Source organism: Carcharhinus amblyrhynchos, chromosome 19 (assembly GCF_965287045.1).
Source record: "Carcharhinus amblyrhynchos chromosome 19, sCarAmb.v2.hapA, whole genome shotgun sequence".
In the NCBI taxonomy this organism is placed as follows: domain Eukaryota; kingdom Metazoa; phylum Chordata; class Chondrichthyes; order Carcharhiniformes; family Carcharhinidae; genus Carcharhinus; species Carcharhinus amblyrhynchos.
In genome coordinates this window covers 32,649,457-32,669,683 of record NC_137342.1, presented here as the reverse complement: position 1 = coordinate 32,669,683, position 20,227 = coordinate 32,649,457, and the positions used below count along the sequence as shown (strand labels likewise).

At 43.9% G+C, this 20,227-nt stretch overlaps 1 protein-coding gene across 1 annotated transcript in view; it reads left to right on the top strand.

Annotated features, from left to right (window-relative positions):
• The window catches only part of LOC145355644 (uncharacterized), a 19,760-nt gene extending 10,412 nt beyond the window's left edge, over positions 1–9,348 (top strand). The window contains exons 8-12 of the mRNA XM_080207889.1: positions 3,263–3,406; positions 5,858–5,959; positions 7,279–7,367; positions 7,626–7,734; positions 8,823–9,348. Of these exons, the coding sequence (XP_080064015.1) occupies positions 3,263–3,406; positions 5,858–5,959; positions 7,279–7,367; positions 7,626–7,734; positions 8,823–8,969 (591 nt within the window). The 3' untranslated portion in view covers positions 8,970–9,348. The remainder of the gene's footprint in view (positions 1–3,262; positions 3,407–5,857; positions 5,960–7,278; positions 7,368–7,625; positions 7,735–8,822) is intronic.
• Positions 9,349–20,227: the final 10,879 nt, after the last annotated feature.

Genomic DNA, 20,227 nt, shown 5'->3' with positions numbered 1-20,227 from the left:
GCTGATGACACGTGGATGAGTGGAAAAGCAAATTGCATGGAGGGTGCAGAGAGATTTGGTTAGGCTGAGTGAACGGGCGAGGACCTGGCAGATGGAGTATAACATTGGCAAATGTAAGGATATCCACTTTGGAAGAAATAATAGTAGGATGGAATATTATTTAAATGGTGAAAAGTTGCAGCAATGTGCTGTGCAGAAGGACCTGGGGGTCCTTGTGCACGAATCGCAAAAACTCAGTCTGCAGGTGCAGCAGGTGATCAAGAAGGTGAATGGAATGTTGGCCTTTCTCATGAGGGGGATAGTATATAAAAGCAGGGAGGTCTTGCTGCAACTATACAAAGCACTGGTGAAGCCGCAACTGGAGTACTGTGTGCAGTTTTGGTCCCCTTATTTGTGAAAGGATATATTGGCCTTGGAGGGAGTACAGAGAAGGTTCACCAGGCTGATACCGGAGATGAGGGGGTTAGCATATGAGGAGAGATTGTGTAGATTGGTCCTGTACTCATTGGAGTTTAGAAGGCTGAGGGGGGGATCTTATAGAGACTTACAAGATAATGAAGGGGCTAGATAGGGTAGATGTAGAGAGATTCTTTCCACTTAGAAAGGAAACCAGAACTAGAGGGCATAGCCTCAGAATAAGCAGGGGGGAGGGGGGGAGGACGCAGTTTAGAACAGAGTTGAGGAGGAACTTCTTCTCTCAGAGGGTGGTGAATCTCTGGAATTCCCTGCCCATTGAAGTGGTGGAGGCTACCTCGTTGAATATATTTAAGTCACGGGTAGATAGATTTCTGATCGATAAGGGAATTAAGGGTTATGGGGAGCAGGCGGGTAAGTGGAACTGATCAGCCATGATCTTATTGAATGGCGGGGCAGGTTCGAAGGGCTAGATGGCCTATTCCTGCTCCTATTTCTTATGTTCTTATTATCCCTTTCCATTTATTCTCAGGATTTTTGTTTTGTATTTTCACATACACTTTTTTTTTCCCCTTGATGAGTAGTAGAGAAGTGTCGGAAAGATTAGCAGGCTGATTATCAACCTATCAAACCATGTCAGGAACTCTACTTCCAGGGCCAGCAAGACCATGAGTGGACATGAACCTGTAGCTTCGGATTTAGAGGCAACGGTGCAATCCAGTGAGCAAAAGACCCCTCCCCTCGTTGTACAGATAATATCTGTACAAATTCCTTCCTATCGATTCTGATGGTGGTATGGTGAACTGGCATTTCCATTCACTTCCAGAAGGTGAGCACATGGCCTTCCAATTCCAAATGTGTTGGTCATTGCCAACAGTTGGTTGGATGACATCTTCCTAGCTCCATAATGAATCCATCTCCCTGGCCCAGCACTCAACCCTGAAACACCTAGATAACAAAGGCACCTATGTCAGACTCCTATTTATCCACTACAGCTCAGCCTTCAACACCATTATTTCTACGAAACTCATCTCCAAACTCTGTGGCCTGGGGCTTGCCTCCTTCCTCTGCGACTAGATCCTGAATTTCCTAATCCACAGACTGCAATCAGGAAGGGTAGGCAACACAATCTCCACAATCATCCTCAACACTGGTGCCCCACAAGGCTGTGCCCTCAATCCCTTGTTATACTCCTTATACACCTATGACTGTGTGGGCAAATTCCCCTCCAACTCGATTTTCAACTTTGCTGATGATGATACTGTAATGGGTCGGATCTTAAAGAAGACGAAATGAGGTTCGGGAATGAGATAGAGAATCTGGCGAACTGGTGCGACAACAATAATCTCTCCCTCAATGTTAACAAAACGAAGGAGATAGTCATCGACTTCAGGAAGTGTAGTGGACGACATGCCCCGCCTACATCAATGGGGACAGAGTATGTCCAGATCACTAAAAATCTGTTCTGGATCCCCCATGCCGACACTAAAGTTAAGAAAGCCCACCAATGCCTCTACTTTCTCAGAAGATTAAAGAAATTTGGTATGTCCAATATGACTCTTGCCAACTTTTACAGATGCACCATAGAAAGCATTTTTTTTGGTTGTATCACAGCTTGGTATGGCTCCTGTACTGTCCAAGACTGCAAGAAACTGCAAAGGGTCGTGAATGAAGCCCGATCCATCATTCAAACCAGCCTCCCACCCATTGACACTGTCTATTCTTCCCGCTGTCTTGGAAAAGCAGCCTGCATAATTAAGGACCCCACGCACCCTTGGCTTACTGTTTTCAACCTTCTCCCATTGGGAAAAAGATACAAAAGTCTGAGGACACATACCAACCCCAACTGACGAACAGCTTCTTCCCGGCCAGCAGACTTTTGAATGGACCTACCTTGCATTAAGTTTATCTTTCTCAACATCCTTGCTATGATTGTAACATTACATTCTTCACTCTCCTTGCCTTCTGTATGAATGATATGCTTTGTATAGTGTGCAAGAAACAATACTTTTTATTGTATATTAATACATATGACAATAAATCAAGTCAATACAAAAGAATGTTTTGCATGAAATGTTAACATCCATATGATCCTGGACTGGCTGATATAATTCCTCATCCCAGTGTGAAATTCCTTTGCCATGCGATGATTGCTTTCTCTGAATCCTGCTTGCGGTGCAGTTTCAGTGAGGCTGCTGTGAATGACTGAATGTCCACAGGTTTAACACCACTGATTTGTTTTTAACACTGTGCCATTATATTTCGAAGCACTAGCTCATCATTAATCCAGATTCCTCTTGCTGATTATTCATCCTATTTCATAATATGGCGTCTATTAGCTCATTCAATATTATCATGTGGGTGTGGTTGACCAGCCACAGATGTTGCTAAGGTTACAATGTTTTAACTACATAATTCAAATATAAATGAAGTAAAAGTATAAAATACCTATGCATAATACAGGTCGTCAGTCATTTTTACATTTATTAAACTACTTCATTCAGTGCAAATTTTGCAGACTTTCTCTTTCCACAAAGTTTAGGTTCTGGCTATGAGTTGTCACAGTAAACCTCTCAGAATAAACATATTAAACCGAGACAAATTATGGATATCAGTTGTCAGCAGGATATAAACTTCAGTGCTCATTGAGAATGTAGACTCACAAAAGGAACATCATTAGAGCCAGTGCCAGGAGAAGAGTCAGGAACTGCATGTAATATAAGGCTGTTATGGAGGGTAGTTTGGATACTCTGGGCTCACACTCTTGTATAAATTGAATGAGGTGATTAATGTTCCTCAGATCATTTGTGACAATGATTTATGGGGTAATGTCATCTCTCACCTACAGCCTCATATTACTGGCCCTCAGCGAGAGGCGAATATGATACTCATATCGGAGGAAGAAAAGGAGAGTGTGATGAGGAGCCTGACACAAGCTCAGAGAAAAGCTGAAGAGAAGCGACAGAGAGAGAAAGAGAGGCAGACCCTGCGGGTGAGTGGCACTTGACCTAGACACCAACCTCACAAATATTACTTACGTGGCGAAAAACTGCAGCAGGCGACGGTGCAGAGGGACCTCGGGGTCCTTGTGCATGAGTCGCAAAAACCCAGCCTGCAGGTGCAGCAGGTGGTCAGGAAGGCGAATGGGATGCTGGCCTTCATAGCGAGGGGGATTGAATATAAAAGTAGGGAGGTCTTGCTGCAGCTGTATAGGGCACTGGTGAGGCCGCAGCTGGAGTACTGTGTGCAGTTTTGGGCGCCGCACCTGCGCAAGGATATTTTGGCCTTGGAGGGAGTGCAGAGGAGGTTTACTAGGCTGATACCGGAGTTGAGGGGGTTGAGCTATGAGGAGAGGCTGAATAAACTAGGCTTGTACTCGTTAGAGTTTAGAAGAATGAGGGGAGATCTCATTGAGACGTATAAGATGATGAATGGGATGGATAGGATAGAGGTGGAAAGACTCTTCCCGCTCAAAAAAGACAGTAGGACTAGGGGGCACAGCCTCAAGATAAAGGGGGGGCAGTTCAGAACGGAGTTGAGGAGGAACTTCTTCACTCAAAGGGTGGTGAATCTCTGGAATTCTCTGCCCGTTGAAGTGGTGGAGGCTGCCTCGCTAAATATTTTTAAGAAGCGGGTTGATGGGTTTTTGATAAGAGAGGGGATTAAGGGTTATGGGGAGAGGGCGGGAAAGTGGAACTGAGCCACGACAGATCAGCCATGATCTTATTGAATGGCGGGGCAGGCTCGAAGGGCCAGATGGCCTACTCCTGCTCCTATTTCTTATGTTCTTATGTTCTTATGTTCTTAAACCAGACACCAGGGACATGTGGCTGGACTGCCTTACCCATTTGCTTTGGAAATCAGCCCAAACTCCTGGGCGGCATTGACAAATTGGGCTAAAGGGCCTATTTCCATGCTGTAAGTCTCTATGTCTCTACGACTATGTCCAATGTCCAATGTCTACTCTGGGGCCCCTGAGAGACCTCCTGCAGCTGGAGCTCCTCCCACGTCAGGAGTTCCTGATGTCACCAGAAGGGGCATTTGAACTGGGACATGCTTGGGTGCCTGTGTTGTGATCAGGGCCTAGATCCCTGAAGTTGAGGGTGACATATTTTTCATTGTGTTGCACTTTTTCTGATAATCCAGCTGTGAAATGAGGCAGTTTGTGGGAAATCTTCATGGTGAGGCACTAACTGTTGTGTGAAATAATTGAGAGGCTGAAATTCAATTTGAATTTAATGTACTGAGATCCTCCCAGACTTGACTCCCCCTTGGATAATCCTACAGCACCTGCAAAGGGCCCATTGAGGTTTTTGTTGAATCCTCATCAAGAGCCACCGTGCTTGCTGGGATCTAATCTTTCCTATCCAGTCCTGTTTTACTCACCCCACTGTCAATGCTAAACCATGGCCTCTGCCAGCAGATCATTGACCCTCTCCGCACTTCTCTCCACAATGTCCGTTCACTTGTAAACAAAGCCCTTGCCATCCTTTAACTTATTGTGGATGATTTCACCAATATTGTGACTTTGATGGAAACCAGGCTGAGGGTGACAACACCTTCCCTGTTAATGAAACCCCTATTTGCCCTGACCAAACCACTCTTTTTGCACTGTCACTCTAAGCATTCCACTTTGTCCTACTCCTCTCATGTTTCCTTTGTTCTCTGCGCCCCACCCAAATGCCGTAAGTTTCTCATTCCTTGCTTTCATCTTCATTGCTTTCTTTCAACATCTGACCTAAGTGATGCCTCATCCTCTACCTTTTCAAACTCTCATCTCAACTCACCATTCTCCCATTCTCCCTTCAATAAGTTCACTGCTGTCTGATCCAGCATCAATCTCTCCCCCCACATAAACTCCCTACCATATTGATGGGCACAGCCTTGATCTTGCCATCTCTTGTGTCTTTGTTACTGCCATCATCTCAGTAACAGATAAGGCCATCTCTAATCACTTATTTAAAACCCCCACCCCCCTTCCCCTCCACCCCAACTCCCTACCTGATTTCCTCTGTGTCAAGCCTGCAAGTCGTAGACCAGAATATTCTGGCACACAACCAGTTCATCACCAATTCTAACTGGACCACACCAAGTCTTTATCAGCCTCATTCATAAAAATCATCAAGTGTGTAACCCAGACCCCATTCAGCAGCAGTCAATCTGAATTCCAACCTTTAACACTGGAGATCAGTGTGTAACCCTGTCTCTATTCAGTCTAAACTTCAACCCCTGACATTGAGCATAGCCCCAAGGCTGTTCCTCCAGCTCTTGAATGTTTCCTTCATGTTTCAGTGACCAGAACTGGATTCAGAGCTCAAGATCTGACCATTGCCATGTTTCAGCATTTGTTGCCCATGTTCTTTGTTGTCCTGCGGTGTTTGAATGTATAAATACTGTGCAGAATCTATCTTTGTCCAAGTTCTGTCTTCTTCCCCATATCCAGGTGCGGGAGTGTTTGTCCATTGCTCGGAACAAAACGTTTCCTGGTGACCATCCATTTATCCAGACCCACAGCCAGGACCTTCACACCAGCCAGCTGCACCAGGTAAGGTATCATAAGGCAGAGAGCAAGCATGCCTTGTCTCAGGATAGCCCTTCTGTTAAAAAGCAAAGGATGAGAAACTTGTGATGTTTGGGTGGACGCAGAGAACAAAAGTTTTAAAGGAAACATCAGAGGATTAGGACAAAGTGGAATGCTTAGAGTGACAGTGCAAAAAGAGTGGTTTGGTCAGAGCAGATGGGGGTTTCATTAACAGGGAAGGTGTCATCATCCTTAGCCTGGTTTCCATCGAAGTCATAATGATGATGAAATCACCCACAATAAGTTAAAGGTTGGCAAGGGCTTTGTTCACAGAGGTGATGGAGCAGTCCTCTCAATAAGAAATTTAAGAGACTAAATAGGGTGGATCGATGACAAAAGTTAGGGGCCTAAAGGAATGTGTTTCAATGAGAAAATAGGAGATTGCAGGAATGGACTTCAAAGAGATAATTTAGAGAAATAGAGGGATGATCTTTGTGCGAGTCAGAGTATTAGAGGGATGGGTCTCGATGAGAGATTTAGGGGGATTGGAGTAAGGGGCTTCAGTTGGATAGTTAGGGAAAAGAGTATTAGGACAAATTCTTTCACCATTCTTTTTGACTTGTCATTTTACAGCATGGGCAGATATTATCTGGATTGAAAGATTAGCAGTGTTGGACAAGGGGAAACTGTATACAATCACAAAATCCTTACTGTTCAGAAGAAGGCCTTTCGGTCCATCAAGCCTGCACCAACAACAATCATACTCAGGCCCTAGCTCTGTAACCCCACATATTTACCCTATTGGTCCCCCAGACACGAAGGGGCAATTGAGCATGGCCAATCTAACCCACAAATCTTTGGACTATGGGAGGAAACGGGAGCACCCAGAGGAAATCTACACAGACACGGGGAGAACATGCAAACTTCACATAGACAGTCATCTGAGACCAGAATTGAACCAGGGACCCTGGCACTGTGAGGCTGCAGTGCTAACCATTGTGCCACCCCTGCCACTGTATAAGGAATATGAATGTGAAAAATCCAGACAAAAGATCAGAGCTAAGCAGGTCCATCAGCAATTGGAATGTTATGGAGACATACATTGTGGCCCACTATTCACAGTGATAAATCAGTCCTTTACCATCCCCCAGCTGCTGACTGGACTCATCGGAGAAGGTGACTCATCAGGGTCCCTTCATTCTCCACTCTAGCAAGTCTCCTCATACCCTCTGGAATTATCTGTTGTTGTTCCAGTGGGAGTGCACAGTATTGGGAATCCCAGCAAAGATGAAATGCATAGGCTGTCAGGCTGTCTGACTGTCTCCATGTATTCCCCATATTAGGAATCCACATACTGGAGGGCCAGAGTGAAGGAAACATTGGAGCATCTTCGACAAGAACGGACTTTTGCTCTGAGATCAAAAGGCGAGAGGTAGGAAACCCTCCAATCAAAGAAGGGGTGGAACGGAGGTGGGGGCGAGACTAATTTGAGGGGAAGAATGTTGGTGGTAGTGAAGATGAACATGTTGAGAGGAAGATTGGACATTAGATGAGAGTTGAGGATGCAGTGAGGAATGGGTTTGGGGATGTTTTGAGGAAAAGCTGAGCCTTGAAGAGCTAGTGAGGGTGAAATCTGTTCTTGGGGTCAGTAACTCAGTAACTCTTTCCCCCCCCTCACCCTTCCCCACAGGAACACTGCCAGTTTCAAGGAGCTGGTTAACCCTACAGAGTCCAAAGACCTAACTGACGAAGAGAATCGGAGTGAATATTCCAATAGACCACTGGAGTCTGTTGCCACGGTAACATAATTCCCCTGTATTATGTATTGAATGGTCTTTTCCAGGCAGGATCCAGCTTTGGTCAATGGCCAAACAATAGGCAGTCCCAGATCTGTGACTGCAGACATCTTGAAAGTACAGGCTGGGATCAATCCTTATATTCTAAACATAAGATCATGGGAAATTGGAGTCAGTCATTCAGCCTTTTGAGCCTACTCTGCCATTCAACAAGATCAAGGCTGATATTATATCTCAAATCCATTTTCCTATTCTATCCCTTATCCCCAAAAGCCTATTGATCTGTATCTTAGAATCATAGAATCCTACAGTGCAGAAGGAGGCCATTCAGCCCATCAAGTCTGCACCAACCACAACTCCATCCATTTACCCTAGCTAGTCCTCCTGACACTAAGGGGCAATTTAGCATGACCAGTCCATCTAACCTGCACATCTTTGGAATGGAAGGAAACCAGAGCACCTAAGGGAAACCCAGACATGGCGAGAATATGCAAACTCCACACAGACAGTGACCAAAGCTGTGATTTGAACCCGGGTCCCTGGCATTACGAGGCAACAGTGCTGACTGCTGTGCCACTGTGCAGGTGCCAATACTCAAAGGCTGAGAGCCTGTACTGGCATAGCTTTCTGGAGTAGAGAATTGCAAAAATTCACAACTTTGTTATTAGAAATATTTCTCCTCATATTTCAGTCTTAATTAGTCAATCCCTTTTCCTCAGATTCTAGGCTCTCCTGTCAGTAAAGACAGTCTATCAGCACCTACCCTTGTCAAACCCATTAAGAGTTCTACACATTTCAGTGAGATTATCTTTCATCCTTCTAAGCTGTCCATTCTGCGCAATCTCACTTCATGTAGCAGATCTTTGTTGCATCCCTTCTCAGGCATCAGAATGGTTCTGCCAGCAGCCTTATGCACCTATGAGCCCACAGTAATGAGGGTGTGACTGAGCTCCTTTTCCTGTTGAGGAATGAGCCCCAATATGCAACAGTGAACATATTGATAATACAGGGCCTGGTCACTTCTGATACATTTGTTACAAATATCTTTCCTGCTGAAACTGCAGAGGTGTTCTCGTTTTCCTTGATTACAGGTCACTGAGGTGAAAAGTTCAGTACAGGAGACTGACAGAGAGATGGTCCATGTAGCCAAGATACAGCAGTCTGATCCAACAGAATCTGGTCAGCTCCAATTACACCCACTGACTAACCTCCACCGTGAAGGAGGACAGTTTCCTTAAGTCGCAGGAAATCACCGTCATCCTAGAATGTAAACCAATACCAGAAACTAACTCACCCAACATTAAATACACAACTAGGAACAAACACGTGTACTGTGACTGAAGGAGGGTCACAGAATTTATTGGATAAACACCCTCGCTCAGGGGTTATTAAGTGACAGTGTGAGGGAGCTGGATTAACATTAGTAGAGATTACACTCAGGACCACAAGGGAGCTGATAGTTCGAGGGAGCTGCAATAAATCAGTAGAGGTTCCCTTGTTAGAGGAGCTGTCACTGCTCCAATTCACCCTGTACAGTCTGTGCTCTGAGCTATAGGGTTGTGCTATCATCATCCCCATCTGAAATCATTGAACCCATGGGTATAATTCTGTACTATTAACCAGCTCTCATTATTCCTAATTTCCTAGTTCCTTGATTGCCATTGTTGCACGTGCACAGTGTGTTTTTAAGGGCTTCTCACCCTGTGAGATTACAGATTTCTAACAAGGATAGACATATTTATAATGTCCAATACGTGAGTGAGTTTGAATCACATTATTCTCAAAGGCAATTTCACATAGAGTTGGTCACATTATGATGGCATACTGGCATCCCTGGAGTTTTTTCAGTTGGAAGCATGCAGAATAAGTCCAAACAGCTGTGATGGTAACACACTACCTTGTCCCTGATCTTTATGGGCTACAAATGTCCACTCCTCTCCCTAGAGTCTGAAACTCATCTTACAATTAGATGATTCCTCATCAATTGCAAACTGCAGGTGGATGGGTTATGTTGCCATTGTACCTACAGACCCAGATTCCATATATAGTGCTATGCAAGTTTGTGATGATACTATGCCTTTAAGAAATGTATTTATATCATGTTTCTTGTGAGGGGTGTGGTGGCACAGTGGTTAGCACTGCTGCCTCATAGAGCCAAGGACCCGGATTTGATTCCCGGCTAAAGATCAAATCTTATATCAAAGTTATTCAGGGGAAGTTATGGACGCCTTAGGAGTAAAGCAATTTAAATCAACTGTGTACCATCTAGAATCGCAGGGAGCGTTGGAATGGTGGCATCAAAGAACATTACAGTACAGGAACAGGCCCTTTGGCCCATCAAGTCTGTGCCGACACTGATGCCTTTCTAATCTAATACTTTGTTGCCTCTAAGTGGTCCGTGTCCCTCTATTCCCTGCCTATTTGTGTGTTATGCAGATGCCTCTTGAACATTGTTGTAGAATCTGCTTCCACCACCACCTCCGCAGCATGTTCCAGGCATTCTCCACACCCTCTATGAAAAACTTGTCCCTTATATCTCTTTTAAACTTTCCCCTCTTGCTTTCAACCTATGCCCCCAAGTAATTGACCCTTCGACCCTGGGAAAATCTCTCTGACTATCCATTCTATCAAGCCTGTCATTATCTTGTAAATCTCCATCAGGTCCCCCTCATTCTCCTCAGCTCCAATGAAAATAATCCAAGTTTGTTCAACCTTACTTCAGAGTCCATATCCTCCAAACCAGGCAACATCGTGGTGAATCTCTTCTGCACCCTTTCCAATGCATGAACATCCTTCCAATAGTGTGGCGACCTGAATTGTACACAATACTCCAAATGCAGCTTAACCATGTGAGAAACACAGCTCACAGTTAAACAATTTAGTCAAGTCAAGTTCTGAAGGAGCAAGGTTTTATTTGACGTTCTTGCAAGACCGGGTGTCCAACAAAATAGGCACACTTTACATAAATTGGCAGCACATTTTATACTTTTTTTACAAGCATTGTAATGGCTTTGCAATATGTTGTTCTCCCCTAATTGGCGGTCCCTGTCCCATCTATGTGTTGTCATTCCCCTATTGGCTCGAGGTGTCATCCCCTCTACCCCCATCTAACAATGTCTCCTGTTATTACAAGAGTGCATTAGCAAACTCATCCATCTTATCCAATACTGTTACATGTCCAGTTCAGATTGGCGGTAATCAATCCTTTGCCAATTTAATCACTGCTGTCCCAACTATCTCAGTGACCTTTTCCCCTTTTATGCTTAGTTGTAGAAACACATCTTGCAGACCATTTGCTTTTTATAACGTGGGCCTCTTACATTTCTGCAGGATGTGGTGTATGCTTCACTGCACATCACATCTCTGGTGTTATCTCCACATTACAGGCAGTCTTTTTATTATCCCTAACTAATGCTGTGTTAGCAGCATCGAACCTTATGTCCTATGTTTATGACTAAACTCACAGTTGTTTCCATAATGTGGGTTATCAATGTGCCTGACTATATCCAATCTATTTAACTTTAAGCTATTTCTCTATGCTCTACAGATACATGTGTTAACAGCATCTTTACCTATTGCTCACAACCAAAGTCTTACACAGCTGCAACATGACTTTCCAGTTCCTAACTCAACACCTCGACCGATGAAGGCCAGCATGCCATACACCTCCTTGATCATCTAGTCTACTTGAGTTGCCACCTTCAGCGAACTGTGGATGTACGCATCTAGATCTCTCTGCATGCTAATATTTCTGAGGGATCTACCATTTACTGTATACTTTCCTTCTGCAATAGACCTTCCAAATCACATCACCTCACATTTGTCCGGGTTAAGTTCCATCTTTTGGCCCAGGTCTCCAGCCGATTTATATCCTGCTGTACCCTCTATTAATCTTCCTCACTATCTGCTACTCGCCCAATTTTTGTATCATCTGCAAATTTACTAATCAGACCACCTATAGTTTCTTCCAAATCACTTATTTATATTACAAACAACAGATGCCCCAGCACTGATCCTTGTGCAATGCCACTCATCACAGACCTCCAGTTAAAAAGTATCCTTCTACTGCTACTGTCTGCTTTCTACACCCAAGCCAGTTTTGTATCCATCTTACCAGCTCACCTCAGATCCCATATGACTTTACCTTCTGTATCTGTGCCAAAGGCTTTACTAAAGTCCATGTATACAATATCATTGTCCTATCCTAGTCAATTCTTTTTGTCACTTCCTCAAAGAATTCAAGCAAGTTTGTGAGACATGACCTCCCCTTCACAAACCATGCTACCAATCAGTAATAAGCCTATTGTCCTCCAGATGTGAGGGTATCCTGTCCCTAAGAATCTTCTCCAATAATTTCCCCAGCACTGATGTAAGGCTCACAGGCCTGTAATTTCCTGGATTGTCTCTTCTGCCCTTCTTAAACAGAGGAATAATGTGAGCTACTCTCCAATCCTTTGGTACCTCAGCCATGGCTAAAGAGAAAACAAAGATTTTGGTCAAGACCTCGCCTCTTTCAGTATTCTAGGATAAATTCTATCTGGCCCTGGGGACTTGTCCATCTTAATATTTTTCAAAACCTCCAATACCTCCTTTTTTACCTTATCATGCCCTAGAATGTCAACATCTTCCTTTCTACACTTGCCATCCACCACATCCTTCTCCTTTCTGAATACTGATGCAAAGTACTCATTAAGGATCTCACCCACCTCACCTGGCTCCACACACAAATTCTCTCCATTGTTCTACCCTTTCATTAGCTACCCTCTTCCTCCCTATATATGTATGTGTGTGATATAGAAAGCCTTGAGATTTTCCTTAATCCTGTTTGCCAAGGAAATTTCATGGTCCCTTTTTGCCCTCTTAAGCCCCTATTTAAGCTCTTTCCTTCTATCTTTATATTCCTCAAGAGCCTTATCCATTTTCAATTTCTTTGAACTTTGAAGGCCATGTTGAGGGCCTATAGTCAGGATATTCCAGATGATTGGGATAAAGGAATCCCATTTGTATTTTCTGCAATTAGGGGTGCACCTAATGAATCAACTAAATTCAGTCCATTTGAATTGATTTTGATCATGAGGAAAGAGATCACTTAAATTGATCAAGAAGAAATTGGTGAGTCAATGTTCTGAGACTATGTTGTTGGACAGTGGGCATGATTTTATTGCTTCATTCATCCCAATAAAGTAAAATCCCATCCGAGGTCAACAGACCTTTCCATGGTCCGCCCCTTACCCGCTCCAATTCCTGTGGCAGGTGGCATGGTAAAATTCAGGCCTGAGTGTCAAACTTCAGGGAATGATTAACTAGGGCTGATGAGAGGGCTAAACCGTATTTAAAGATGGCACAGTATGTGATTAAAAGTGCAGATAAGAAATCAAAAATTTGTAGCTTTCCTAATGGGGATAAAATATTAATATTATTACTAGTGGTAGGTGAACCATTAAAAACAAGGTTTAGTGGAGCTTATCAGATCAAAAGCAAATTGAGTGAAGTGAAGTATTTGATAAGAATGCCAGATAGAAGGAAAACTGTGTGTGTGTCATGTTAATATGCAATATTTTATTAGGGTACGAGATCAGAAACCCCAAAGTATATTATGAAGTTAGACTAGATTCCAACTATTTGCTATTTTGGCATTAGTGTGAAGATATGGTGTTTCATTCCAGCATGATCCTACTGACAAACTGGGAAGCTTTTATCAAAACAAATTTTGTTTAACAACACAGTTTGACTATAACAAATGAATTTGCTTAACATTTACTGAGAGACCTGTTGCTTGTTACTGTTAGTGGAGTTACTAGAATGGAATATCAGCAGTCAGCCAGAGAGCCTGTATCGCTGACACATGGAAGGGTACCACGGTGACAGCACTGGGGTTGGTGTGTGCACTTGGGGGTTCGCTTAGCAGCTGGGGGAATACACTCAACACCAATCCCAAGCCAACACTGCCCCCCCAAAACTCTGCACTCCCAGACAGGCATGGGCACCCCCCCCCCCCAACAGCTGCCCCCCTAAGCCCCAGCAGTGCCGACCCTGAGCTCTGCACCCTCAGACTGGCACAGTGCTACAGAACGGCCACGCCACCATAATGAAGGAAAATTAGTGTCTATACCTACCATTCTCTATGGCCATGGAGGAACTTTAATGTCCATAGATTTTCATATCTTTCAAACATAGATCAAATGTTGGTCCAATTTTAATTAAATTTTTTTGATCAAATGTTATAGAGTCATAGAGGTTTATGTCATGGAATCAGGCCCTTCGGCTCAACTTGTCCATGCTACCCAGTTTTTACTATAAAGGTCCCAATTGCCCACATTTGGCCATATCTATGTAACTGTCTAAATTGTACCTGCCTCTACTGTTTCTCACAGCTCTTTTCAGACATTCACCATCCTTTGAGTGAAAAAAAAATTGCCCATCTGGATCCTTTTGAGAACATAAGAACATAAGAAATAAGAGCAGGAGTAGGCCATCTGGCCCTTCGAGCCTGCCCCGCCATTCAATAAGATCATGGCTGATCTGTCGTGGCTCAGTTCCACTTTCCGGCCCTCTCCCCATAACCCTTAATCCCCTCTCTTATCAAAAACCCATCAACCCGCTTCTTGAAAATATTTAGCGAGGCAGCCTCCACCACTTCAACGGGTAGAGAATTCCAGAGATTCACCACCCTTTGAGTGAAGAAGTTCCTCCTCAACTCCGTTCTAAAACGCCCCCCCTTTATCTTGAGGCTGTGCCCCCTAGTCCTACTGTCTTTTTTCAGTGGGAAGAGTCTCTCCACCTCTATCCTATCCATCCCATTCATCATCTTATACGTCTCAATGAGATCTCCCCTCATTCTTCTAAACTCCAACGAGTACAAGCCTAGTTTATTCAGCCTCTCCTCATAGTTCAACCCCCTCAACTCCGGTATCAGCCTAGTAAACCTCCTCTGCACTCCCTCCAAGGCCAAAATATCTCTGCGCAGGTGCGGCGCCCAAAACTGCACACAGTACTCCAGCTGCGGCCTCACCAATGCCCTATACAGCTGCAGCAAGACCTCCCTACTTTTATATTCAATCCCCCTCGCTATGAAGGCCAGCATCCCATTCGCCTTCCTGACCACCTGCTGCACCTGCAAGCTGGGTTTTTGCGACTCATGCACAAGCACCCCGAGGTCCCTCTGCACCGTCGCCTGCTGCAGTTTTTCGCCCCGTAAGTAATAGTCCTTCCTACCATTCTTCCTACCAAAGTGGACCACCTCACACTTGCCAACATTAAATTCCATTTGCCATTTCCTGGCCCATTCGCCCAGCCTATCTAGATCCTTCTGCAGACTCTCCACACCCTCCGCACAATTTGCCGTTCCCCCAATCTTGGTGTCATCCGCAAATTTTGACACCCTACACTCGGTTCCCTCCTCCAGATCATCTATATAAATGGTAAAAAGCTGAGGCCCCAGCACCGACCCCTGGGGCACTCCACTAGTCACCATCCGCCAATCCGAATAGCACCCGTTGACCCCCACTCTCTGCCTCCTATTTGACAACCAATCCTCTATCCACGCTAACACCCTACCCCCAACTCCAAGTCCCCTGACCTTCTGCAATAACCTCTTATGAGGTACTTTGTCAAACGCCTTCTGAAAATCCAGAAAGACCACATCCACCGGCTCTCCTCTATCGACCGCCCTAGACACATCCTCATAGAACTCCAGTAAATTTGTCAGACACGACTTCCCTTTAATGAAACCGTGCTGCGTCTGCTCTATCAAGCAGTTGCCTTCAAGATGCCTCGCAATTTCCTCCTTAATGACGGATTCTAGCATTTTACCTACCACAGACGTTAAACTAACCGGATTTTGTATCTCTCCCCTCTCACCTTGAACCTATGCCCTCTAGTTTTAGGTTCCCCTACCTCTGGGAAAATATGTTGACTATCTACCTTATCTATATATATCCAGATATATCCAAGGGTTTGCTCACTGAGTCTACATGGGTAGAACTGAGAAATAAGAAGGGAGAGATCACTTTAACAGGATTGTAGTACCAGCCCCCAAATAGTCAGCAGGAAATTGAGGAGCAAATATGTAAGGAGATTACAGATAGCTCCAAGAAAATTAGAGTGGTAATAGTAGGGGATGTTAACTTTCCCAACATTAACTGGGACATCCATAATATTAGGGGTTTGGATGGAGAGAAATTTGTTGAGTGTATTCAGGAGGAATTTCTCATTCAGTCTCTTGATGTCCCAACTAGAGAGAGGACAAAACCTGACCTCCTTGGGAAATAAGGAAGGGCGAGTGACAGAAGTGTTAGTGAGGGATCTCTTTGGGACCAGTGACCATGATTCCATTAGTTTTAAGATAGCTATGGAGAATGATAGGTCTGGCCCAAACTGGACCAGCCATCTAAATAGTGCAGCTGTAAGGGCAGCACAGAGGCTGGGGATTTTGCAGTGGTAACTCACCTCCTGATTTCCTAAAACCTGTTCATCAGCTACAAAACACAAGTAAGGAGTATGATGGAATACTCCCCACATGCCCGGATGAGTGCAGCTTCAACAACACTCAAGAAGCTCCACACCATCCAGGAAAAGGCAGCCCACTTGATTGGCACCCCTTTCACATTCACTCCCTCCACCACCAACACACAGTGGCAAAATCCACACCAAGCCTCCTCCTTCCAAACACATAGCATATTAGAAGGCATGGGCAGTAGACACATGGGAACACCACCACCTGCAAGTTCCCCTCCAAGTCACTCATCAACTTAGAAATATATCACTCGCATTCTCTCAGGGTCAAAAACCTGGAACTTCCTATAAGAACTTTTGTCTTTTCATTCTTACATGGAACATGCACATGACTGGCTAGGCCAGCATTTATTGCCCATCAGACTGAGTGACTTGCCAGAGACATTTAAGAGTCAATTGCTGTGGGTCTGGAGTCACATGTGGATTTGGAATGCCAGACCAGGTAAGAATGGCAGATTTCCTGCCTAACAGACATCAATAGAAATTGGCAATAGTTTTTTGGACATTATTAGACTTTTAACGAATTCAAATATCACCACCTGCCGTGGTGTAATTTGAACCCAGGTTCCCAGATCATTACTATTTCAGTGACAGTACCACTACGCCACAGTTCAGGAAGCAGTTCAAGAAGGCAGCTCACCACCATCTTCTCGAGGACAATTAGAGATGGGCAGTAAATGCTGGCCTTGACAGTGACCTCATCCAATGAAGAAATTTTTAAAAATGTAAATAACTGCAATTTAATTCAGACGAATGTTATAAGAGCTAAACACAGCACAGAAAATTAAATAAATCCAATTAAAATGTGCTTATGAAAATAGCAAAATACTCCACTTTTTTGTTGTCGTCTGTGTTATTTCCAAATATAATATAAATGAAGAAAATGATGGCTTTCACATTTAAAAACATAACATTTTTGTACAAAGGGAAAATGGAAAAGCCACAGCTGATGGCACCAAAATATTCAAACAGGCTTTTAAAAGAAATCATACACTGAAACCTTTTGCCTTCAGAGGTAGAAAAGGGAGGGAACCATTCGCTTTTTCCTTTAATTTATCCTTTTTCTCTTAAACTCATTTTCAGTACTGCCTGTGCAGTGTTCTGTTTTCCATTTCTGATGTTCGCTATTTAACCCTATTTGGAGTGATAGTTATAAGCAAGAGATGCTGCTTGCCCCATTTGATCATCTGCAAAATACTCTTACCTGACTCGAGAATCCACTCCAGGTGATTGCAACGCCACCCATTTGCCTTGATAAAAGTTATATTTGAGCCATGAGCCCTCATCTTTGATGGATGCCTAGACTGATTTAATCCAAGGGTCCTGGCCCAGCACCATTCAAAATCTAAGGATCCTTTTTCTTTGCTGCACTGTATTTGATCCTCTCATTTTTGGCCTCAGATATTGTTAGAGGTAATCAATCTCCAATAGGTCCTCACAACAGCCTTCTCTTTCTATGACACAGAACCTGGAGAAGCTGAGGATTGTATGGCTAGTTTCATGGCCACTGTCACATTAAAATACCATTCAACTTGGTACCTGCTCTATTCCCTTAAACTGAATACTACTCTCACACACGTGTTCTTTATCCTTTGCCTCATTATGTATTCATTGCTGTGAGTTGCTGACAGTGGAAGTAATCCATCTCCTGTTCCGGAAATGTTTGCACCGAATTCACAATAGTTGAGTTTCACTTGTGTCTTTTGCTGACCAACCCCAATTTTCAAAATTTCACAAGTTCAGGCCAAGCCTGTTTCACCAAAGTTAATTTTTTAAACATTTGTGATGTTCACTTGAGTAGTAATGAAGTCAGTTGTGTGGTTCTCATTAGTCAGCTTATTTTTTATTTCATAAGAAAATTACAGAGTATTAACAAATGGTTCATGAAGCAATTCACAAGTCAGGTATCTTCAGCAGTCAGAGCACAATTGAACACATGTATTCTGTTCATTGTACAAATGAAAAGAAGAAATTTTCCTTCAGTAAGCAAGACTTTTTCCCTTTTCTCCATTCTTTAAAATGTACATTGCTTTATCTGATAATCTGTAATCTAATTCCTAATATCTTTTCTATTTGGCAAAACATTCAACCATCATATAATCACAGCTGCAATTGCAGAGTCCCAACAAGTTACATTTATATCGTGCCATCAACTGTAAAACTTTCCAAGAGTGATATCAATAAAAAACACTGACTTTTTGACATTGTCCCTAATTTTTTTATAGATCAATGAGCAAATTTGGTGGCCCAGTGGTCAGCATTGCTGCTTCACAGAGCCAAGGATCCAGGTTCAGTTCCAACCTTGGGTGACTGTGTAAGTTAAGTGGATTTGCCATGGTAAATGTGTGTGGTTACAGGGATAAGGTAGGCAGTGAGTCTGAATAAGATACAGATTTGATGGGCCGCCTTCTGCAAAGTAGGGATTCTTGATCAAAAAGGTGAAATTTTTGGAGCACAGCTTGCCAGAGCAATTAAGATCAGGGGTATACAGGGGGTCAGAACTGAGGAGTGCAGAGATCTCAAAAGTTTGTAGGGCTGGGGGAGATTAGAATGAGGTCGGTGAAGGATTCAAAAACAATGAAGGTTTTAAAATTGAAGGTGTTGTGGCATGGGGAGCAGGTGAAATTTAGCAAGCACAGGATGATGGTGAATGTGATTCCGAGTGAGTTAGTGATATGGGGAACTGAATTTTGAGTGAACAGAAGCTTATGTAGGGTGAAAGATAGGAACCCAACCAGGTGAACATTCTGAAACGTGTTCCAGCTCCAAGGTCTAGCTTAACAAATTGTTAATTCATGAACACACTAATTATTGCTAGGCTAATTTTCAACTATCTCCTCCCCTCTTCTTTCTCTCCCCCTCTCATATATCAACACTCAAAAATGCAACACTGGCTCTAGAAGAGAATGACTTAGAAATCCGGCACTAGACTGGGGTAAACACAGTAAGAAGTCTCACAACACCAGATTTAAGAACATAAGAACATAAGAAATAGGAGCAGGAGTAGGCCATCTAGCCCTTCGAGCCTGCCCTGCCATTCAATAAGATCATGGCTGATCTGTCGCTGCTCAGTTCCACTTTCCCGCTTTCTCCCCATAACCCTTAATCCCCTCTCTTATCAAAAACCCATCAACCCGCGTCTTAAAAATATTTAGCGAGGCAGCCTCCACCACTTCAACGGGCAGAGAATTCCAGAGATTCACCACCCTTTGAGTGAAGAAGTTCCTCCTGAACTCCGTTCTAAACTGCCCCCCTTTTATCTTGGGGCTGTGCCCCCTAGTCCTACTGTCTTTTTTGAGCGAGAAGAGTCTCTCCACCTCTATCCTATCCATCCCATTCATCATCTTATAAGTCTCAATGAGATCTCCCCTCATTCTTCTAAACTCTAACGAGTACAAGCCTAGTTTATTCAGCCTCTCCTCATAGCTCAACCCCCTCAACTCCAGTATCAGCCTAGTAAACCTCCTCTGCACTCCCTCCAAGGCCAAAATATCTTTGCGCAGGTGCGGTGCCCAAAACTGCACACAGTACTCCAGCTGCGGCCTCACCAATGCCCTATACAGCTGCAGCAAGACCTCCCTACTTTTATATTCAATCCCCCTCGCTATGAAGGCCAGCATCCCATTAGCCTTCCTGACCACCTGCTGCACCTGCAGGCTGGGTTTTTGCGACTCATGCACAAGGACCCCGAGGTCCCTCTGCACCGTCGCCTGCTGCAGTTTTTCGCCCCGTAAGTAATAGTCCTTCCTACCATTCTTCCTACCAAAGTGGACCACCTCACACTTGCCAACATTAAATTCCATTTGCCATTTCCTGGCCCAATTGCCCAGCCTATCTAGATCCTTCTGCAGACTCTCCACACCCTCCGCACAATTTGCCGTTCCCCCAATCTTGGTGTCATCAGCAAATTTCGACACCCTACACTCGGTTCCCTCCTCCAGATCATCTATATAAATGGTAAATAGCTGAGGCCCCAGCACCG